General features: G+C 53.3%; 1 protein-coding gene across 9 annotated transcripts; it reads left to right on the forward strand.

Moving 5' to 3' along the window:
* Positions 1–3,939: 3,939 nt before the first annotated feature.
* P2RY2 (purinergic receptor P2Y2) lies at positions 3,940–21,028 on the forward strand. 9 transcript variants are annotated; one of them, XM_070425576.1, is made up of 3 exons: positions 3,940–4,089; positions 13,908–14,184; positions 19,250–21,028. In XM_070425576.1, the coding sequence occupies exon 3, from the start codon at positions 19,254–19,256 to the stop codon at positions 20,379–20,381; it is 1,128 nt and encodes a 375-aa protein (XP_070281677.1). In that variant the 5' UTR covers positions 3,940–4,089; positions 13,908–14,184; positions 19,250–19,253; the 3' UTR covers positions 20,382–21,028. The 9 variants fall into 9 exon arrangements, with proteins under 9 accessions (XP_070281677.1, XP_070281678.1, XP_070281681.1 ...); XM_070425577.1 differs by having other exon boundaries at positions 14,006–14,184; XM_070425580.1 differs by lacking the exon at positions 3,940–4,089 and adding an exon at positions 5,196–5,275 and having other exon boundaries at positions 14,006–14,184.
* The last annotated feature ends 344 nt before the right edge of the window (positions 21,029–21,372 follow it).

A 21,372-nucleotide genomic window follows, 5' to 3' on the forward strand; every position in this document is an offset into this window, starting at 1 on the left:
CTCAGTCATCACTCCGGGAACTCAGCAGGGCCTTCCTTCCAAGCGGGTTGCAGTTCCAGGGCCCGGAGACCTACCGCAGACTCATGGTGTGACTTGGGATATTAACTCGCCTTTCTGAACGTTAGTTTTCCCATATGTAAAATGGTAGTGACAGCACCTACCTCACAGGGTTCTGATGAAGATGACGAGATACATTGACGTAATGACTAGCTCAAAGACAGTGATCAGAGAACCCAGAAATCGACCCAGGCCATTATGCTCAATTAATATTTGACAATTGAGGCAAGAGCATACATGGAATCAAGATAGTCTCTTCAATAAACGGTGTTGGGAATATTGGATGGATACATGCAAAAAAATGAAACTAGACCACCAACTTATACCATACACAAAAATAAACTCAAAATGGGTAAAGGACTTAAACGTAAGGTGGGAAACCATAAAAATCTTAGAAGAAGCCATAGGCAGCAAAATAGCAGACATTTGTTGTAGCAATATCTTTACCGATACAGCTCCTAGGGCAATGGAAACTAAGGAGAAAATAAACAAGTGGGACTACATCAAAATAAAAATCTTTGCATTGTAAAAGAAACCATCTATAAAACAACAAGAAAGCCCATTGCATGGGAGAACATATTTGGCAATGTTATCTCTGATAACGGTTTAATCTCCAAAATGTATAGGGAACTCATACAACTTAACAAAAGGAAGATAAACAGTCCAATCAAAAAAATAGGCAAAGGACCTAAAGAGACACTTTTCGAAAGAGGGCATACAGAAGACCAAGAGATATATGAAAACATGCTCAAAGTCACTAATCATCCGAGAGATGCAAATCAAAACAACAGTGAGGTACCATCTCACACCTGTCAGAATGGCTATCATCAACAAATGACAAGTGCTGGTGAGGATGCGGAGGAAAAGGAACCCTCTTGCACTGCTGGTGGGAATGCAGACTGGTGCAACCACTGTGTAAAACAGTATGGCGTTTCCTCAAAAAACTAAAAATGGAACTCCCATTTGACCCAGCGATCCCACTTCTAGGAATATATCCCAAGAAAACAGAAACACCAATCAGAAAAGATATATGCACCCCTATGTTCACAGCAGCACAATTTACAATAGCTAAGATTTGGAAACAGCCTAAGTGCCCATCAGCAGATGAGTGGATTAAAAATCTGTGCCACATCTACACAATGGAATACTACGTTGCTATAAAAAAGAAGGAATTCTTACCATTTGCAACAGCAGGGATGGACCTGGAGAGCATTATGCTAAGCGAAATAAGCCAGTCAGAGAAAGATAAATATCACATGATCTCTCTCATTTGTGTAATATAATGAACAATATAAACTGATGAACAAAAATAAAACCAGAGTCATAGAAGTATCAGACAGATTGTCCAACCTATGAGGGAAGAAGGGGAGTGAGAGGGTAAGAGATCAATCAAAGGACTGTATGCATGCACATGAGCATAATCAATGGACACAGATGGGGGTTGGGGGAGTGAGGGCATGTGCTGGGGGTTGGGGGCAGCCGAGGAGAGGTCAATGGAGACTTATGTAATACATTAAACAATAAAGAACTTAAATTTAAAAAAATAAAAAATAAATTGTACATTAAAGTTCAAAAAAAAAAAAAAAGAAGGTGGGATATTAACTCCCCCTTTCTGAACGTTAGTTTTCCCATATATAAAATGGTAGTGCAGCACCTACCTCACAGGGTTCTGATGAAGATGACGAGATACATTGACGTAATGACTAGCTCAAAGACAGTGATCAGAGAACCCAGAAATCACTAGATAGAATTCTTAGTCTAGATATTCATGGAGGCTGACCAAGTGACAAGGACAATACTAGGTGCTGTGACTATGAACAGGATGGATCCTAGGCCTGTCCTCAAGGAGATCCCATTAGAGCAGCGGTTCTCAATCTGTGGGTCAAGACCCCTTTGGGGTTCGAACGACCCTTTCACAGGGGTCGCCTAAGACCATCGGAAAACACATATATAATTACATATTGTTTTTGTGATTAATCACTATGCTTTAATTATGTTCAATTTGTAACAATGAAATTGGGGGTCACCACAACATGAGGAACTGTATTAAAGGGTCGCAGCATTAGGAAGGTTGAGAACCACTGCATTAGAGGGAGATAGACATCAACAGTGACAACAGGGTAGTAAGTGTTGTGGCAAAGGGTCACCTGATGGGGCACCTGGGCTGGGCCTTAGAGGAACGAGTTGGGGAGCCATGAGAAGGGGCCAAGGGCAGAAAAGTATGAAGGGCATTGCAGGCCGACAGAGCAGCAAGTGCCAGGCAGGAGGCCAGTGAAGGCCCAGCACTGCAGCATGGCTGGCTCAGAGGCAGGAGGTGCAGGAGGTGAGGTGGGGAGGTGCGAGGGCCTGGCCTTCCAGGCTGCAGAGCTGGGTTTTATCTTGAGGACGGTGGGGCTACCAGAACCCCGAGGCAGACAATGGTTGGGAAGGGTGACAGGGAACCCACCCTGGCCTGTGAAGGAGGGCTTGGAGGTGTCATGTCCCAGCTCAGCGAGGAGGGGATGCCAGGGCCCAGGCTCCACCCCCAGCACAGATTCTCTGAGCAGGTTTTCTCAGGGGAGATGACGCAAGGCGAGAGAGGGAAGACGAGAAGGCTTAAGAGAGCCAAATGCCTCCTCGGGGTTGGCGAGACAGGAAGCCTCCTAATGCATGGGGAGAAGCGATCCTGGGTTGCCCTCTGTACCCTGACCTGCTCCTGCTAATGGAACCCTCCTTGTCCCTCCCCCCACCCCACCCCCACCCCCAGCCCATGGCTCCATTCGCCTGTTCCTGGGGACCATTCGGTGACTTGGCCTTCACCACTAGCCTGCCTCGGCTGCTTGGTCGCAGGGAGGCTCCCTGGGTGTTAGTCTACCCTTCCAGACGGGGCCTTGTTTGGGTTCACTGTGGGGCTCACTGGGCCCCGATTTCCTGGTTGGGTCAGTGGGTCTAAAATCTTTTAGCTATGAAAAGTCCTATATTTTTTTCAACAAGCTCTTACCAGAAAGTATAAATAAATACAAAGATAAAAGCAAAGGTGCTCACTCAGGTTGAAGTGGGATGGGGGCTCCTCAGGCAGCCCCAAGTAAGGGGAACTCAGTGAAGGGTTTGGAGCCTGGACTTGATCTCCAAAGCCCAGATCAAGTGTCTGGGGAAGTTGTCCGGAGACAGACTTTCAGCCCCTCATTAGAAGGAATATTAACCCTCGAACCCAGGCAGCTCAGGACAATGGGAGAAACCCTGAAAAAAGAACTTTAGATGGGCCGTGAGAAATGGGTTATTATTACCATTTGCAGAAGAGGGAACTGAGGCTCAGAGAAGAGACTCTAACCTGAAGTTAAGGCCATGGGGTTCCAGGACAAGTCCCTTTCCTCTGCTCCTCAGGCCTCACTAAGTCTCCTGTTGTGGTAGCTCAGACACTGTGTGTCTCAGGGATGCAGTTTCTTTGACTATAAAGTAACAGATGAACCAGAGCAGGAGCAGGACCCTGGGCTCTCCACTCTCCAATCAGCTGGAGGCTGAGCAGAGTCCTGGGTCCCCAATTTGGTATCAGAGGAATTTTTTTCTCTCGGCCTAAATAGCAGTTACAGTAGAAATCTGAAGGGAGAAAACAGAGGGGGGTTGATTGGGCCTCCAGTGCCCAGGGAGACTTCCCCACACTGGGACCCTAAGGCCCAGGCTCCATCAATAGGGGCCACAGGGACTCCTAGTTCCCTAAAAGCTGCATGGATCAGCTTGGACAATAGGAGGAGGAGGCTGGACAAGAGGCCTTTGTGTCTTCCAGGCGTAGGACTCCGAGGACTGCAGAGGCGGCTCAGCTGCACAGGGCGGTGTGTCCATTCCACTCCTGCTCTTGGCACAGCTTCAGCCAGCACCCTTCCTGGGCGCCTCCTGGGGCCTGCAGCCAGGTGCCCGTCAGCTGATGTGGAACCCAGCAGGACCCATGGCCCCGGGACCCTGAGCAAGCTCCTAGGAGACAGAAAGGACGACTGTGCACTTGTCCAGACCCTGACCGTCCAAAGCCCCAACGGATGGACACTTGTTGGCAGGAGGGTGAGTGTGATTGCTTCTATTTCACAGAGAAGTGGGCCCTGAGAGGGACTGGAACAGGGTCAAGGCCTTCCAGAGTTAGTGCTAAAGCTGAGCCACAACCTACTGTCCTGGCACCTAGATCAGAATGGGGGGGGGGGGGGGGGGGACATTCATTACTCATTCATTCATCCAGTCGCATGCTCAGCAATTCCTGGGACCTCGGACTGCAGCAGGAGGAGGCAGACCTGGTCCTGCCTCTCCTGGAGATCACAGTAGAGGAGAGGGTCCTTGATCCGAGGAAAGCCAACAGAGTAGGGTTAAGGGCAGAACAGGGAGTGATGTGTGTTTGGCTGAAGTAGTCTGAGAAGGCAGCTCATGGGAAGCAGCTCAAAGATGGGGGACCAAAAAGACGGGGGTGTTCAGGAAATTTCTCTTTTTTAAATTTCTTTATTGATTAAGGTATTACATATATGTCCTTATCCCACCATAACCCCCTCCCCCCCACCTCCCCAGCTCATGCCCTCACCCCCCTGTTGTTTGTGTCCATTAGTTAGGCTTATATGCATGCATACAAGTCCTTTGGTTGATCTTTCTAATGACTCTGAACGAGATTAAGCAAAGGGAGCATAGAGGAGGCTCCCGCCCTCCTCTCTGGAGCTGGAGACTAGCAGGACCCTGGATGCCGGGATTTCCTCCTCCCTGAGACAGCGAGGAGCGCCCACCTCGCCTCCCCTGCCGGGCCTCACGCCAGGGAGGAGAGTTCTCTGTGTGGTGCTCTAAGCAGGTCCGGCAGGAGAGGGCACGGGTTCCTGGCCAGGTCTCGCGGTGGGCAGCGACAGGAGCCACACGAGCACTAGACAAACTTTGCAAAACTTTAGCGTCGCTGACAACCTCAGCCAGGCAGCCGGACTGTGGCCGCCCGCCCCTCCCTCCCCGCGCAGCACCCGTGGCAGATGCGTTGACCCCCGGCCGAATCGCTCGGCGGCGTCCCTGAGCCAGTGGCTGGGTGTCAGTCAGGACGGGGCGGGGCGGTTCCAGAGTCTGTCCAGAGTCCGTTCGCCCCCGCCTGACCCAGCGGGTGCTGGAGCCACACAGGGCGGGTGGGGCCTCCTGGCACGTGGGTCCCTGCGGCAGCGGCGGCAGGACGCGGGCGCGGGCACCCGGGAGCGGTGGCCGCCCCGCGGCCGGCGGACCAGCACCTGCGGAGGTGAGGGGCGGGCCGCCTGGAGGGGCCGGAGGCGGGGAGCGGGAGGCGGGTGCGGCCGGGGAGGCGGCGGTGCGGACGGAGCGCTGGGAACGCAGAGCCGCGCGCGCCTGCCTGGCCGTCCGAGTGGGGCTCGGCAGCGAGCCTGTGTGAGCGCGCTGGGGGTCGGGAGTCGAACTCTGTGTCCACGGGAGCACTGATCACGGGGAATGTGGACGGACACCCCGTGAGTGTGCGTCCTCGTATTTGGGAGCGTCTGTGTGTTGGTGAGTGAGAGCGTGCGCCCCTGCAGTGTCAATAGCTGAACTTGTAGAACTTGTGTGTGTGTGTGTGTGTGTGTGTGTGTGTGTACGCGCTCTGGAGTGGGCGCCGGGTGGCGGCTGGAGACCCACGAACCCATAGAGGCCGGCTCATTCTGGGGCACTCTGGGTGGCCCGCCCGCGCCTGGGCGTCGGTAAGACTTGGGGGGGGGGGGTGATTGGGGCAGTGGCCTGAAAGGACAGTTAAGCCGCTGTCAGGGGACTGTTAATCTGGCCGGGGGTGCTGCAGGAAGGGCCTGTCTGGCAAAAGGCAGTGTCCTCCCTCCACTCCCCAACCAGGGTGCAGGTTTGGGACCCTTGGAGCCAGACATAAGGGCCAAGCCCTGCTGTGGACTAGAACTGTTCCTTTCCGTATCCTTGGGGCCACAGCCTTAGGTGCCCGGTGTGTTTGGGATCTAGGCTGGGGTAATGGGGAGCTTTTGAGGGCCAGGGTGAGGCCCCAGTAAAGTCTCAGTTATCTCAGTGGGTAGGAGTGGTTGGGAAGGAGATTCTTTGAGCAGACAGAGCCCACAAAAGCTCCCTGAGAATCAGAGATCTCTATTCCCATCCTGCCTTAGCCGCTGTGTGACCTGGGCAAGGCATGTTCCTACTCCGAGCCTCGTGGCCTCACCTGCGAAAGGGAAATAACAATGATGGGGAACGGGAGGGCTCTTGGGGAGCTGGTGTGTGGGTCCTGCTCAGCACCAGTGTCTTCCTGGACAGGCTCACAGCGTGGGGGTGGGATCAGTAGACTCTAGCCCAGTGATGGCGAACCTTTTGAGCTCGGCATGTCAGCATTTTGAAAAACCCTAGCTTAACTCTGGTGCCGTGTCACATATAGAAATTTTTTGATCTTTGCAACCATAGTAAAACAAAGACTTATATTTTTGATATTTATTTTATGTATTTAAATGCCATTTAACAAAGAAAAATCAACCAAAAAAATGAGTTTGCGTGTCACCTCTGACACGCGTGTCATAGGTTCGCCATCACTGCCCTAGGACCTAGAGGGAAATTCCTGAAACCCAAATCCCAACAGTTCTCTGAGCTAAACTTTCACAGGACTTCCACAGGACCCAGCCTGAACCCCTCAGCCTGGGACTCAAGGCCTCCAAGAACTGATCCTTGCCAGCCTCTCTAGCCCCCTCTCCCACCTGACTTTTCACCCGCTAGTAACTGCATGGAGTCTGCTACACATACTGGGCAGTTCCTTGCCTCTGGATCACTGTGTATGCTAAGCTCACTGCTTGAAATGCCTCCCTCCTCTCCTCTTCCTCAGTTCGGCCCAGCTCAGATGTCTCCTCCTCTGGAAAGCCCTCCTTGATCCCCCAGTTCGTTTGGGTTCTTCTGGGATCTTGCAGTCCCAGTGCTGACAGCCCTGCTCTCACTTGGACTATCATGGCCTCTGTCTGCCTCCTTTCCAATCCCCAGGTCTGAGGCCCCCTGGAGGGCAGGAACTGGGGCTTATTTCTGTGTTGCCAGCACCCTGTATAGGGCTGAACTGAACTGAGAAAGCAACAGCAGTGCCTATCCTCTGCCCTGTGCCCAGCTTCTCCAATGAAGGCCTTCTACAGTGGAGCTCTATGTCATTACAAAGAAGGGGAAACCAGAACCAGGTCATCAGAGTGGGTGGCACAGGATATCAGAACAGTGTGTCCTGGGGCACTACAGGACCCAGAGTAAACAGGCTGAAAACTTGGATTTCATCTGAAGGCTATAGGGAGCCATGGAAGGTTTATGAGCAGGAGAGATTCGTGTTCAGAGCACATTTCAGAAAGCTCTCTGGCTGCAGGGTGGAGAGTGGATTGAGTAGTGCTAAGTGCATGGAGGTCAGGGCATTTGTGATATTGATACCAGAATCATCCAGGCATTGTTTCAACTATGAGCCCTTACCCCCTTGTTTAAACACTTCCCTGACCCCTCAGATGCTTCTGCTGCGGAATTTGAGGACACTTAGGACTTTCTCTCCCTCTTAGGGAGCCAGGGGACCAGTGAGTGATTGATCACATCCCAGCTCTGCCCCCAACTTGCCGGGTGACCTTGGGGCAATTCCTACCTCGCCAGCCTCTAAAAGGAGGCTAGAACCGGTAAGGCCCTGTGCTGAGAATTTGTGCGTGGGGAGGCCCTGGCATGGACGGCTTGTCACTTTTCTCTCTTTCCTGCCTTGGGCTGTCTTGAAGTCTGGCCAAATGGGTTGGAGGATCATAGTGGGAGACCCTCATAAATGGCTGCCAATGATCCTTACCTCTTCAAGTGTTAGGATGCTATGAGGATTCTTAAGATAGTGATCAAGAAAGGGCTTTGTAAGCTGCAATGCACAGGGAAGAAGTGTGATACTTAGAGACTGAAATGCATTTTGAAGACAATAACAGAAAATAGCAAGGGATCACGTTAACTGTTTGGGGAATTTTAACTGTTGACTGCCCTCCTCTGCCTGTGCCACCTCTGCTCACGAGGACTAATTTATAAATGTCCCTCCACCACCCCTGTTGGGGAGGAATTATTATCTCCATTTTGCAAATGAGCAAATAGGGGCTCAGGAAGCAAGGTCACAACGCCAAGGTAAAAGCTGGGCTCCTGCCTACCTGCCCCAGCTTAGATCTCCCCATTCAAGACAGAAGCCCCATCTAGATGCAGCCCGGCCCTCCGGCTTTCGGGCTGAAGGAAGTTTGAATCATGCCCTGAAAACCTGTCTTTACATCGTGCTGTGGCCTGATTACCCAGCTGCTGATAATCTAATGCCCATTCAGGCCTGACCTCAGGACTAGGGGAGCCTTGTTGATCTGGTGAGAGGAGATAGAGGTGCCCCTAAGGAAATCGTTCCTCTCCCTGAACTGCCTTCTGTGGACCTGTCTAGCGTGCCCGTTGGCCTACATCTTCTTCTTGGGCTGCCTTTGTGTTCTCAGGCCTGGCCTCCCAGCCGTTCAGGCCTGACGGTGGGGAGGCCAGTGTGGGGGCCCATCCTGACCTCTGTACTCATCCGAGAGATCAGTTGCAGGACTTGGCCAGGCCAGGACTGCTTTCTCTCTATGTCCACATCACGCAACACAGGTTGGGCTAAAAGAGATGCCAGTAAGTGTTTGGGAAATGAATGACCAGGTGAAAGTGGGCGTATAGTGGAAGAGGAGGGCCTTGCTCCACGGAGAGCTACAGTTGGTTCTTGAGCAGAGGAGTTCCTCCACTCCCTCGCCTCAGCATATCTGAGCCCTGAGTCATTTCTGCTTCAGGATGAATAACTAGAGTTCCTGCTGTGAGAGTGGGCAGCCTGGGCCCTTTTGGGCAACTACTTCCTCCTCGGTCCTCTATCCTGGTACCCTGTCACTGTTACTGTATTGACAATGACACTGCCTGGGCCCTGGAGCATGGGAGAAGAGCCTCCCTCAGACTTCTTGGGGCCCACATGACCCTCCCCTCTCCCCCTGCGTTTGGGGAGTCTCCCCGCTCCTAACCACCTTCCACGTGGCACTATCTCTACAAAAGTCAACTCAGACCATGTCCTTCCCTGCTTAAGCCCTGCCATGGCTTCCCATTGTCCTCCGGATAGAGGCCAAGTTCTTCAGCCTGGCATTCCATGTGAGTCCTGCAGCCCTCCCCCTCGCACATACACATTCTGTGCCACCTGTCCCTCCACTCCGGCCTCACATGATCCCTGGCTTTAGGCAAACAGTCCACACTATCACACCACTGAGTCTTTGTACCTGCTCTTCCTTCTGCCTTCAATGCTCTCCTACATCTGTATCCACCTAACAAACTCCTAATCATCTATCAGGACCCAGCTCAAATGACCCCTCCTCTGGGAAGCTCTTCCTGGCCACCTTGCCAGGCTCATTAGGGATTCTATGAGCTCCATGGCCCCTGGGCTTCCTTTGGTCATGGCTTGATCACCCAAGTAGACTTGATCCATGTCTGTGGCTTTCTTCCCATTCAGACTGGAGCTCTTCAAGGGCTTGACTGAGTCTGATCTGAGTCTGGATTTGCAGGGTCCCTCTGAGGTCAGGCCCACGGGGGCATTGGCGGGTGTTTGCTGAGACTTTGGCTCCTGGGAAAATGACTTATGATTATGTTGTTCTGAGGATCCAGACTGCTGTGGTTCTGAGAATCTCAAGAGCAACAAGTAACAGAATTAAAGAAACATTTAGCATTTACTCCAAGAACCAGAGACTCTTGCAATTGGACTGTAAGTACCAATGAACCCAGAATCCTGGAAGCACTCGGAATGAGACGGTCTCAGAATCACAGACTCACCTGTATCCCATTCTTCAGCTTTGTCCCTTTTTCTACTTTGGGTCTTACATTCTCCCTTTTTCCTTCCAACCTGAACTCTTTCTGCTTCTCTTCGTACCTGATCACAGCCCTTTCCAGGAACTTTCCCTGACTGTCCTGACCATGGCCCCTCTGCTGGATCACCTAGGAGGGCCCCCTGCTGAGAAGTCTTTCAGTGTCTCTGCCATGACAGGAGATGCAGCCCCCACAGCAGGACAGAGCATGATTTACTAGCCCCATGGAGCACCCACCTGTCATTTCTCGTGAGCTGTCTTGTGTAGTGGTGACTGTCCTCAATTGACCACTGAAGAACACAAGGCTCAGAGAGGGGAACCAATATGACTGAGATTGCACAGTATGGGCAGTTCCAAGCTGGAGCCTAAACCCAGGGTTCTTGCCTCTTGAGTCTGGCTGGAGGCATCTGGATTGTGATAGGTTGACGTGAAGTCCAGGGCCTTGTGGTTCTGAACTAGTTCAGCTTAGCAGTGCATCTCTATAGCCTTGTGCTGGGTGGGGCTGGGCTGGACCGTGCCAGGCCAGGGGTAGTAGGACAGGTAGTTTGGAGTCCTGCCCTGGGGTGAGGGTGGAGGTGCTCAGCTCCACACTGAAAATACTAGAATTAGAACACCAGACCTCGAGTAAGGCCCTTACTCTTAAGGAGTCACAGTTACCTGATCTGAGGTGGGAGGACCAGACAGGCTGATCTGAGACCCACATACTCAGAGGCTCTGAATTCAACCCCAACATGTGGCTCCCACAGCCAAGATTCTAAGGGCTCCCAAGAGGGAGAGTGCCTCCAGAGCGGCTGCACAGCACAAGGGCTTCCTGGAGAGGCTGCAGAGGTTGTACTTTGCAACTGCACCTGTCGATAACATCTGAGGTTACCCCCTCAGCTACTTCCCCAGATGAGTCCAGGGCTTCTGGTGTAGAAAGCACTCCAGGCAAGGCTGGGCCCACTGGCCTTCAGCTCTGTGGGTGAGATTTGGGTGGGGACAGAGAATGACTTCCAAGATGCTCCCTGTTTTTTAACCCAGCCTTGTCCTCTCTTCTCCCCTCAATCCACAGGGATGACTAACAGTTCCCCAAACATACTGTGTGATCTATTGCCCTGGATTTTTGCTCACTCTGCTTTTCTTCTCTCTTCGCTCACCTGACCCCTTCCAAAATACAGGTCAGGCGTCCTCTCCTCCAGGAAGTCTTCCTTGACCACCTCCCCATTCCCATTAGGGGTCCTCTTGTCTGGTTTAGCCCTGTTACCTCTGCTTTCTTCAGCCCCGATCACCCTGAGTTGTCATTACCTATTTCTGGGTCTTCTCCCATGTGCTACCTACCCCTTCTTCACCAACCTTGACAGTGACCCACCTTAGAATCCCAAGAGCCCTATACAGGGACAGGCATCAACGTGACAACCTCTGTAAAAGGGTGAGTGAGTGAAGAAATGTTGTGGGATCAAGTTCCTGCTGGGGGCCCCTGAGGGTGGCCTTCAGTGTGGGAAACTTGATCTGTGACGTTTCTACTGTGCCCCAAATTCCTGTGGGTTTCCTGCCCCCTTGTCTTCCTAAGATACTGTTCTTAGATGGCAAGGGGTTGAGACTTAAGTTGTGGAGAGGAGACTTGTCCAGGTCCCACAGCTGAGAATGACAGAAATGGAATTTTCCACCTGCCTGGGGCCCTCCCCTGTCCCTCGATGATATTCCAGGCCCAGGTCTTCTGCTTCCCTTCACAGCAGAAGCAGGCAGCAGAGGTTTCCAGAACAGTGATGGGTCACAATCCCCTTCCAGTCTGGACAGGGCCAGCTAGGTGGGTGGGTGAGCGGGTACATTCCAGAGCCACCCTAGTGGAAGAGCTGGAATGTCTTCTAACCACCCTGGAAATTCCTCAGCTGGCCTGGGAACTGCCCAGCCCTTCCCCCCGGCCTTGGGCACACTGGCCTGGGACCCGGGTGGGTAGAGGCAGAGCCAAGTCAGTGGGGCAGGTATTCTGCATGTTTGGCTTGGCACTTTCTGGCCTTAGTTATTGTGAGTTGGGTACAACAACCATCATGGCTGCTTCACACCTAGAGTAGATCCTGGGCCCTGCCTCTAGGGCATTCCCTGTGGTAGAGAACCGACCAGGAAAGCAGAGCCATGGGGCTCACCGAGGGCTAGTCAGGGAGCTTCCTGGAGGGGAGAACCTAGGCCTTGGAGGGAAGGAGGTGGTGGTCAGGGGCACAGCTCCTCAAGTCAGACACACCAGGCTCCTCTGCCATTTGCTAGCTTTGTGACCTTGGAGAGGTTGTTTTGCTTCTCTAAGCTCCTCGGGATTAAATGAGAAGGGATCTGTGAAGCCACCAAAGATGGAACTTGGCAGAGAAAGCACTCCTCTCTGGTTATATTACTGTTAGAAGTTAAGGGATGGTGTTCCTGAGAAAAGATAGACCATGAGACTGCTTCAGCTGTGCTTGGCACAGGAAGATGAGGGCAGAAGCAGAGAGGGTGGGCTGTCTGGAGCAGTGGTCGCCAACCTTTCGGACCTCATGGACCACCAGTGGTCCGAGGACCACCAGTTGGCGACCACTGGTCTGGAGGGTTGGTAGGGCCTGGAGTGTCAGGCTCAGGCACTTGGACATAGTCAGGGTAATAGGGAGCCATGGAAGGGTCCTGAGCTCCACAGTATATGGTCAGGTTCATGTTTTAAGAAGACCTGTGACTGCCGTACAAAAGATGGCCAGGAGGGCAGGAGTAGAGGCAAGGGGACCAGAGAGGGGGTTGGTACAATGTGGAGGAGAAATGCAGGCCTAAGGCCATGAGGTGGGAGAAATGCCATCCCTGAGTCACTGTACTGGTTGAACTGACAGGAGCTGGTGAGTGATGGTTTTCACATGGGTGGGACAGAGAGAGGTTGTCAAGGGCATATTAGAGGTTTGAAGCCTGGAAAGATGGATGGTGGAGACCCTTCTCAGAAATCGGAGGGTGGCTTTGAGAAAGAGTTGTGCTCCACCTTAGTCTGTTGAGTGAAGGCCTCTCCTGAGAAGACAGGGTGTGACCCTGGGCAGAGTCGGGTGAAAAGGTGAAGTTCTTTCATCTTGTCACTAGACTCCAGAGCAGATTGACACATAGCTACCTGCCCACTGGCCCAGGTCAGCCTGGGATCCTGAGGCAAGGCCCACTGGGAACACAGTGCCCAGGGTTATTTCCCACTGCCTTTACTCCGTTCTATTCCTGCAGCCTCCCATCTCCTCTCTCCACTTTCCGCCACGCTCGTGCTGCACCCCAGCCTGGGGACCTGGCCTCGGCTATCTCGAACCCCACTTCCCCATTGTGGAGAAATGAAAGCGACAGAAAAGGGATGTTCTTTTCCCCCTGTGATGTGTCTGAGATTCTGATGGATGCTGGGACCTGTCCACACAGAGGGTCTACTAGGTAACCACACCCTCATGCAGCCCTGTGCCTGGTGTGTGTGAGGGGCTCCCAGGCAAGACAAAAACCAGGCCAGAGCCCAGAAGGCCTGGTTTCTGATCTTGCCTGCGTCGCTGACTTACTGTGAGGCCTTGAGTCTCAATGTCTTCTGTCAAATGGGAGTTTGGCACACTGATTTCTAAAGGCTATTTCAGGCTCTGACTGGGACGGTGTGTGTGCACTTCGTGTCCGTCTCAGTGTGATTGTATACATCTCTGTGTAGCTGTGTATCTAGGTGTGTCCATGCCTGTGAATGTTCATGTGTGTTTACAACACCTATGGAGGAATGATTAGAGGGAAAAGGGATATTCCAGATAGAGACTCAGCTTGAGCAAAACTGGGTTGGCTGAAGTACTGTCAAGTGTATACCGGGCAAGGAGGGTATTGACTATTTCCTGTTGTGGGGCTGAAGCACAGAACCAAGATCAAGGGAGGGGGCTTTAGAGGCTCAGCTCAGCTCTGCAGGACACGGGGAGACCTTCTCTGGCAGAGCCACATTCCTTTGAAAGGGGGCTCCTGGGGAAGGAGGCCGGGAACAGCCATCCCTGGAGCCTGTAAGCTGAGCGCGGATGGCTGGTGGGTAGAGGAGACCCCTACTGCGACCAGCACACCAGGTCACCTCTCTGCCTCTTTCAGGCCAAGGTTGGAGCAGAGCAGGTGGCCCCGGGAGGGCTTGGCCTGGCTGGCTTCCCATGATCCAGAGCCCACACTGTCTCCACCTCCCTGTGTCTCAGGAGCCCACAACACTGCCTACCCTGAGAAATGCTGGAAGCTGGGTGCGGCCCCAGGCGGGGGACCTGTTTTTCCTGTTTCCTGCAGAGTTCCCTGCAGCCCTGTCCAAGCCTGTGCATTCATGAGTGAGGAACCTGAGCGGGCACTGAGCATCCTGACAGCGAGAGCAGCGGCCGGTCAGGTAGGAACGTGCGAGGGCGGGGTCCACTGGAGGTTGGGGCAGGTGTGTGCATGTGTGTGTATACACTGAACCGGGGGTAGATCAAAGGGATCCCTGCCCTGCGCCCTCATCCCAGGCTGTGATAAATTCAGGCTTTGGAGCCAGACAGCCCTGGGTATTAAGCCCAATTTTTCCAATTCCTGGCAGTGTGACCTTGAACAAATAGCTCAGTGGCAGTATCTGCTGAGGAATGAGGGTGGGGAATAAAACTGAGATGCTGTGTGGAGGCTGCTCATCCCAGGCTTGACCTTTACAAAGTGCGGGATGGGGCTCCGGGGTCAGGAGCTCCTGACCCGGACTGGCCTAGGATCTGAGCCAGAGGTGGATGAAATAGAAGAATGTGGTTAGCTCAGACGCTGACCCATCTCCAGAATATCTGGGTCCAGTTACCCTCCCTCTGTCCAGAGAAGGGCAGGGCCTTCTCTGCATCTCTTGAAAGAGAGACAGTCCGGGAACCTTAGGTGGGCTGGGCCCCAGGAGAGCTGGGTTGACTCCTGGCCACCCAGGGTCAGCAGCCAAGAAATCTTTAAGTGCCATTGTCCTCTGGGAGGCTCTCAGAGGAATAAGGGAAAGGAGAGTCATCCTCCTCTGGGCTCCCATAGCCTTTTGTGCTTGAATCATTCATTCATTCACTCACTCATTCATTATCTCATTCATGTTATACCTGCTTTAACACGTTAAGCCCCATGTCAGTCACCGGTGACTGACACTATACTTTCTGTCCGGAAGACAAAACAGGCTGGGCGCTTAACATGTTAAATCAGGCCTCTTGCTGGATAGGGACAGAGAAAAGAATCAGATAGTCCCCGTCCTCTGGGAGTACCTGGAATGTGTTGCGGTAGAAGGTGAATGGACAAATTACTAACAGGCTATGAGGGATGCCTGGGGGTAGTGTTAGGAGGACAGCTTCAGAGATGAGGTGACATTTGAAAAGAACCGTGAGGGATGGGCAGGATGGAGTGCAGTGTGGGTGGGTTTCCAGACAAGGAACAGCACGCACAAAGGCAAGGAAGCCTGGTAGGGCACTTGCATGGCTCAGCTCCCTCCAGACTAGGAGCTCTTCAGGGCAAGGCCAGCCAGAACTGGACACGGAGGGGCTGGTGAGTGGTGTTAGACAAAGTTAGGCAGAAGCCAGTCCCAAGAGAGCAGGGAGTGAGGCCCCAAGGGCATCGGAGGTCAGAAAAGGCAGAAGACAGGGCTGGGGACTTGGCTATCTCCGTAAGCAAAGGCTGGGGAGGCAGGAAAGGTACAATCACAGGCTGGTGAGCCAGCCTGTGGAGGGAGGGCGTGGGCAGAGTCAGCCTGGATGGGGGCCATGGCAATGGAATCCCCAGCTGGCCCGGGAGGGAGGAGGCCGGGATATCTTAGAGCAGGTGGAAAAGGCAGCTCCCTCGGTTCACTGGAAACTTAAGGAAGTCTCCACCCCTCTCATTAGTGTCAGAGATTCCACCACAAGTGATTAGCAAGAGCATTGTGCAGAGCAATGGGATGTTGGCCCGACTCTGAGGAGACACCTGCCTTGGGGCTGGAGCTAAAGCAGCAGCGCAGAGGTGGAACTGGGTGTCCTGGAGGGACCACTCTCCCTATCTCCAGTGGGAAGAGGACCTCATGAGGGAGGTTTTATGGCCGCAGTTCTCCAAGGCCAGGGAATTCAGTCTGTGAGAGGTCTGAGTCTCAGGAGGGCAGGAAATGGCTGATGTCACTGAGGTTCTGTGCAGGGCCGGACACCCCAAGCTGGTGGCCCTTCTACAGGCCCTCAGCCTCATGCTTGGGCCTCCACACTCCTCCTGCAGCTTCTGCGAGCCAGCAACTCCCAGCCCATCTCCCAAAGTGTCAGATCTGATGGCCCCAGCCTTCGCCTATGCCCACATCCCACCATACCCCTTCAGGGCTCCCCATACTTACAATGTCTGACACTGAATCCCTCCTCTCCCCTCTCCTGCTCCTCCTCCCAACCCCTGAGCCGGGCCTCTTGTCTGCCTCTCTCTCCTGCCCAACTCCATCCAGACTTCCTCTGGCTCAGTGTCTCCAGCCTTCCTCCCAAACAGCTCTCAGATCTCTCCCCTCAGAGGTCCCAGGCCTGGCCTTAGCTTCAGGCTCATCAGCACTCCCCTGGCCCACCACAAGTCAAGCCCTGTTGCTCCTCCACCAGTGGCCAGAGAGATCATCCCAAAGATTTCAAGAGAAGGCCATATCTGAGCTGAGCCTTGAAGCTCATAACATCACAGCATACCTACTGTGTGCCAAGCATTGCTCCAAACATTTTATACCGATTACTTACTTAATCCTCATACAGTTCTGTGATATAGGTTCCAATTATCACCCCATTTTATAGAAGTGGAATTAGGAGGTCTGACTCCAGAGGCCAGGTTCTTTGTTATCACTGGGGCTTGCTGCTCTGAAGGATAAAGAGTTGCAATTTCAACAGGTAGATATGGAAGGTGTGAGTGAATTCCTGGTTGAAGGAGCAACATGAACTAAGGCTGAGAGAGGAGAAGTGTTGGGCACATTCAGGAAACTGCAGGTCACAGAGGATGGTTGGGGCAGGTGAGGTCGGCAGAGGCTTTCTCCTGACAGCAGGCAGGAGCCATGGAGGGCTTCAAGCAGGGCAATGACTTTGTCTTTTACAAAGACCTCTCTGGACTGGGGAGGACTGAGGCTGGAGGCAGAGAGGCTGAAGCAGTGGCTCCAACAGCAAGGTGGAGGCGACAGTGGGCTGCTTGGAGCAGGGGTGGGAGGCAGGAAATGCTCTAATGCCAGGTCCTGAGTCCAGGCCCCAGGCAAGAGGGATCCCCACAGTTTAGCCCTTCCAGAGCCCCTCCATCCCTGCTCTCTCTCAACTTGGTACCACATAGACTTCTCCCTGCCTCCTCACTCTGGATCTGCTGTGGCTCCTTAGGAAGGAACCTATGACCATGGGAGGGAGGTCACCAGTATAGGCTCCCTTCCTCCTGGTTGCACCTTTGCTGACAACAGGAGACAGGAAAGATCTGGGGTGGCGGGTAGTGGAGTATTGGGAAATAAGGGAAACTGAGGCACCTATGTGTCCTTCAGCCTCCCTAACCTCAATATCAAGGGCCTTGAACTGCTGCTGAGAGGCCAGGCTGGGCATGAAGCTTAGGGTCTAAAGGAGTGGAAATCGCTGGCCCGACAGAATCCCCAAGTCCCAGCCTCTCAGGACCCCAGTTTCCAACATGAAGGGAATTGTACAGCCCCAGATTATCAGGGTAGAAAGGACTCACACATGATCTGCCCTCTGTGTCCTCCCAGACACACCCCCACACGCAGGATGAGCCTTCCTGAGGACTCTGCTTGCACAACCTCATAGAAGAGAGTTCACTATCTCCCTCTGATAGCATCTTCTGATTCCTGGATAGGAATTGTAGCCTGTGACCTTGGTCAAATAACTTGAATGATTTGTGTCTCGGTCTCTTTATTGGGCATGATAGCCTAGCTCCCAGAAGCATGTTGTAAGGATGGAATGAGGTGACATTTATAAAGCACATAGAGTAATACGGTTTGAAAAGGTCAACCCCCTCTGCCCATTCACTGTTAGAAAATTATTATTTTTTAAAAATATGTTTTTATTGATTTTTAGAGAGAGGAAGGGAGAGGGAGAGGGAGATAGAAACATCAATGATGAGAGAGGATCATCAATCAGCTGCCTCCTGTGCACCCCCTGCTGGGGATCAAGCCCACAATCTGGGCATGTGCCCTGACCCGGAATTGAGCTGGTGACCTCTTGGTTCATGGATTGATGCTCAACCACTGAGCCACACTGGCTGGGCTAGAAAGTTATTCTTTGTGTTTGTCCCAAACTGTCCACCGGGGACTCCTGCTAGGATTTCCAGCCTGCCTTCTGGGACCTTTGGGCACATCATCACCCTCCATTTTGGGATATCTGTCTCCTGCCTCCCAGATGAGTGAGAGATCTTATTGGTCACATTGGAGAGGAGGAAGGTGCATACCTTGTTCTCCAGGTGCTCACTGGGCAGTCAGGCCCTGTGGGTGTGTTATATACCCACTAGGGACAAGGCAGGGGAACCTCAAGATCATGATAGTGTGGAAGGAAAGCTGGGTAAGCCTGGAGGAAGCTGAATTTGACCCACAAATGAAGTCCCCAGACTTCCCATCCCCCCACCCCCGACTTCTCTGGAATCTTCAGGAGGGTCACTGTCCCATCTGGTAGACTCACACTCCAGAGAGCAGCTTGCAGATGCAGAAAGTGCCAGAACATGAAAGTATCTAAAAAATATTTGCTGAGAGAATGAATGAGTGACTGAAGAGGGAGACCCTTGGAAATACTTCCTCAAAACCAAAATATCAGGCACCGGGCCAGAACCTCCCTAGGGAGCCAAAGAATAAGCTAAAGGAAAGAATGTTCTGATGCCCCCAGGAAGGTATGGGCTGCCCATTGGCCAGAAACGCTTCAGAAGGCAAGGGGCACTGGGTGTGAGGTGGAGTCCATAGGCCTCAGGGCCCCTGTCCATGAATCTGAAATTATACCCTCTGGAATCCTCCGATTCTAGAGTTCAGAATCCCAGATCTAGAATGCTGCGCTCCTGAGGTTCTAGAATAGAGTTGCCAAACTTGGTTTTTGTAAAAGGCCAGGTGGTAAGGATTTTAGATTTTGCAGAACAGATGGTCTTTGTCGAAACTGTTCAGTTCTTTGTAAACAACAGATGGATACGCTGTATTCCAATAAAGCTTTATTGGGTTGGATATGACCTTTAGTGTGTAGTTTGCCTGCATCTGTTCTCAAGTTTTAGAATTGTATGATCCTGATATTTATGGATCTCATGCATTCTCATGCATTTTTGAGGTTCCAGGGTTCTGAGGTTCTGGGCCCTCTGGGTCCAGGGAGCCAGGTCAGAAGGCCTTGAACGTGGTTGGGCAGATTTTAACCAAAGGAATCTGCTTAATACTTGAGGTCCCTCGTATCCCTGGTCAGGTGGGTGTGTCAGGCCTCTTTGATGAGCCCAGAACCCTAATGGCTGTTCTCCCCACCTCGCCCCCTTTCCTTCAGGGCAATGGCCGCAGGCCCGGGCCTCTGGAACGGCACCAACAATGACACGTGGTATGGGGATGAGCTGGGCTACAAGTGCCGCTTCAACGAGGACTTCAAGTACGTGCTGCTGCCTGTGTCCTACGGTGTGGTGTGCGTGCTCGGGCTGTGTCTGAACGTCGCCGTGCTCTACATCTTCCTCTGCCGCCTCAAGACATGGAACGCGTCCACCACCTACATGTTCCACCTGGCGGTGTCCGACGCGCTGTACGCGGCCTCCCTGCCGCTGCTGGTCTATTACTACGCCCGCGGCGACCACTGGCCCTTCAGCACGGTGCTCTGCAAGCTGGTGCGGTTCCTCTTCTACACCAACCTTTACTGCAGCATCCTCTTCCTCACCTGCATCAGCGTGCACCGCTGCCTGGGGGTCCTGCGCCCACTGCGCTCGCTGCGCTGGGGCCGGGCGCGCTACGCCCGGCGGGTGGCAGCCGCCGTGTGGGTGCTGGTGCTGGCCTGCCAAGCGCCCGTGCTCTATTTCGTCACCACCAGCACACGCGGCAACCGCATCACCTGCCACGACACCTCGGCCCCTAATCTCTTCAGCCACTTCTTGGTCTACATCTCGGTCATGCTGGGCCTGCTCTTCGCGGTGCCCTTCGCCACCATCCTGGTCTGCTACGTGCTCATGGCGCGGCGGCTGCTCAAGCCGGCCTACGGGACCGCGGGCGGCCTGCCGCGCGCCAAGCGCAAGTCCGTGCGCACCATCGCCGTGGTCCTGGCGGTTTTCGCCCTCTGCTTCCTGCCTTTCCACGTCACCCGAACCCTCTACTACTCCTTCCGCTCGCTGGACCTCAGCTGCCACACCCTCAACGCCATCAACATGGCTTACAAGATCACCCGGCCGCTGGCCAGTGCCAACAGTTGCCTTGACCCCGTGCTCTACTTCCTGGCTGGGCAGAGGCTTGTGCGCTTTGCCCGGGACTCCAAGCCACCCACGAATCCCACTCCTACTGCCCAGGCTAGCCGCAGGCTGGACCTGCGCAAGTTTCATAGAACTGACCCCAAGGCAGAAGACGGGTCGGCCAGCAGTGAGAACTCCAGCAGGCAGTCCCCGTTGGCTGGTGGTGGGAACACTAAGGACATCAGGCTGTAAGGCCTAAACCCCTCCGGCCTGTGCAAGCTTGTATGGGGGCCTCTGTAGGGGCTATGACTTGCTCAAATGAGGTGGTCTCCCCAGATATGGATCATCATGACTCATGCTGGATGGTCAAGGGAGCCATGACCCCAACGCTCTGTCACTCGGCAGGGGCTCAGGACACTCTGTGGTCCGCGAGCTCAACAGTCCCCCACAGCCCCATCACCATTTGTATGTGTCAATTGGGGAATAAGGTTTCAAGAACGAAAGGGTTCCGGGCCTGACTCGCCCACAAAAATAGCTGGCCGTGCCTGCCAAGGGACCTAGGCTAGAGCCCTGCTGAACCAAGTCAAATAGAGAAACAGGCCAAGAGAGGCAAGTGACTTACCAACGTCACACAGAGGCTCTGGGCCTGAGCTACCTGGGAGGGGTGGGGTCCCAGGCTGACTAGGGGACCCTGGTTGCTGACTAAAGGACCCTGAGCCAGAGCTTCCCACAGGGGAACTGGGGCAGGTCTGGGTGCCACAGTGGACTAAGCAATGAGAAGTACCCCCAGCCCAAGAGATGAACATCTGGAAACTGATTCATAAACCCATCCGGAGGCTCCCGTGGGCTGGGAGCCAGTTTGAGGCTGTAACTCATACTAAAAGTGTTGTTGTCTGCTATGCTTGTGCCCTATTGTGTGGTTGGAGGATGGGGATGCAGCCTGAGAAGCTCTCACCAAACACAATAGGTTTCTTTCTCCAACCTGTTCTCATCAGCCACCTGCCTTCCCACTAGCTGCCTCCGTGGTGGTCTCATATCAGGTGTCCCCTCTCTAGACCCAGGTCAGCCCCCACCTTAAAGCTAAGTGGCTTTTGTACCGAGCTCTGCTGGCACAGAGAGGAGTCAGGTGGGGTCCCAGTCCTTGGGATCCCCCAGTTTAGGACTTAATGGCAATCATGTACTGGTAAATGTTAAAACATTTAACTGACCCTCCAGGTGAGTGAGGGGAACCCCTTATTTGTAG

Source organism: Myotis yumanensis, unplaced genomic scaffold, assembly GCF_028538775.1.
Source record: "Myotis yumanensis isolate MYYU_CA2020_CCGP unplaced genomic scaffold, mMyoYum1.0.hap1 SCAF_10, whole genome shotgun sequence".
Taxonomy (NCBI): Eukaryota; Metazoa; Chordata; class Mammalia; order Chiroptera; family Vespertilionidae; genus Myotis; species Myotis yumanensis.

Coding starts and splice junctions, on each gene's coding strand:
- P2RY2 (XM_070425576.1), top strand. CDS start 19,254: ATGGCCGCAGGCCCGGGCCTCTGGAACGGCACCAACAATGACACGTGG.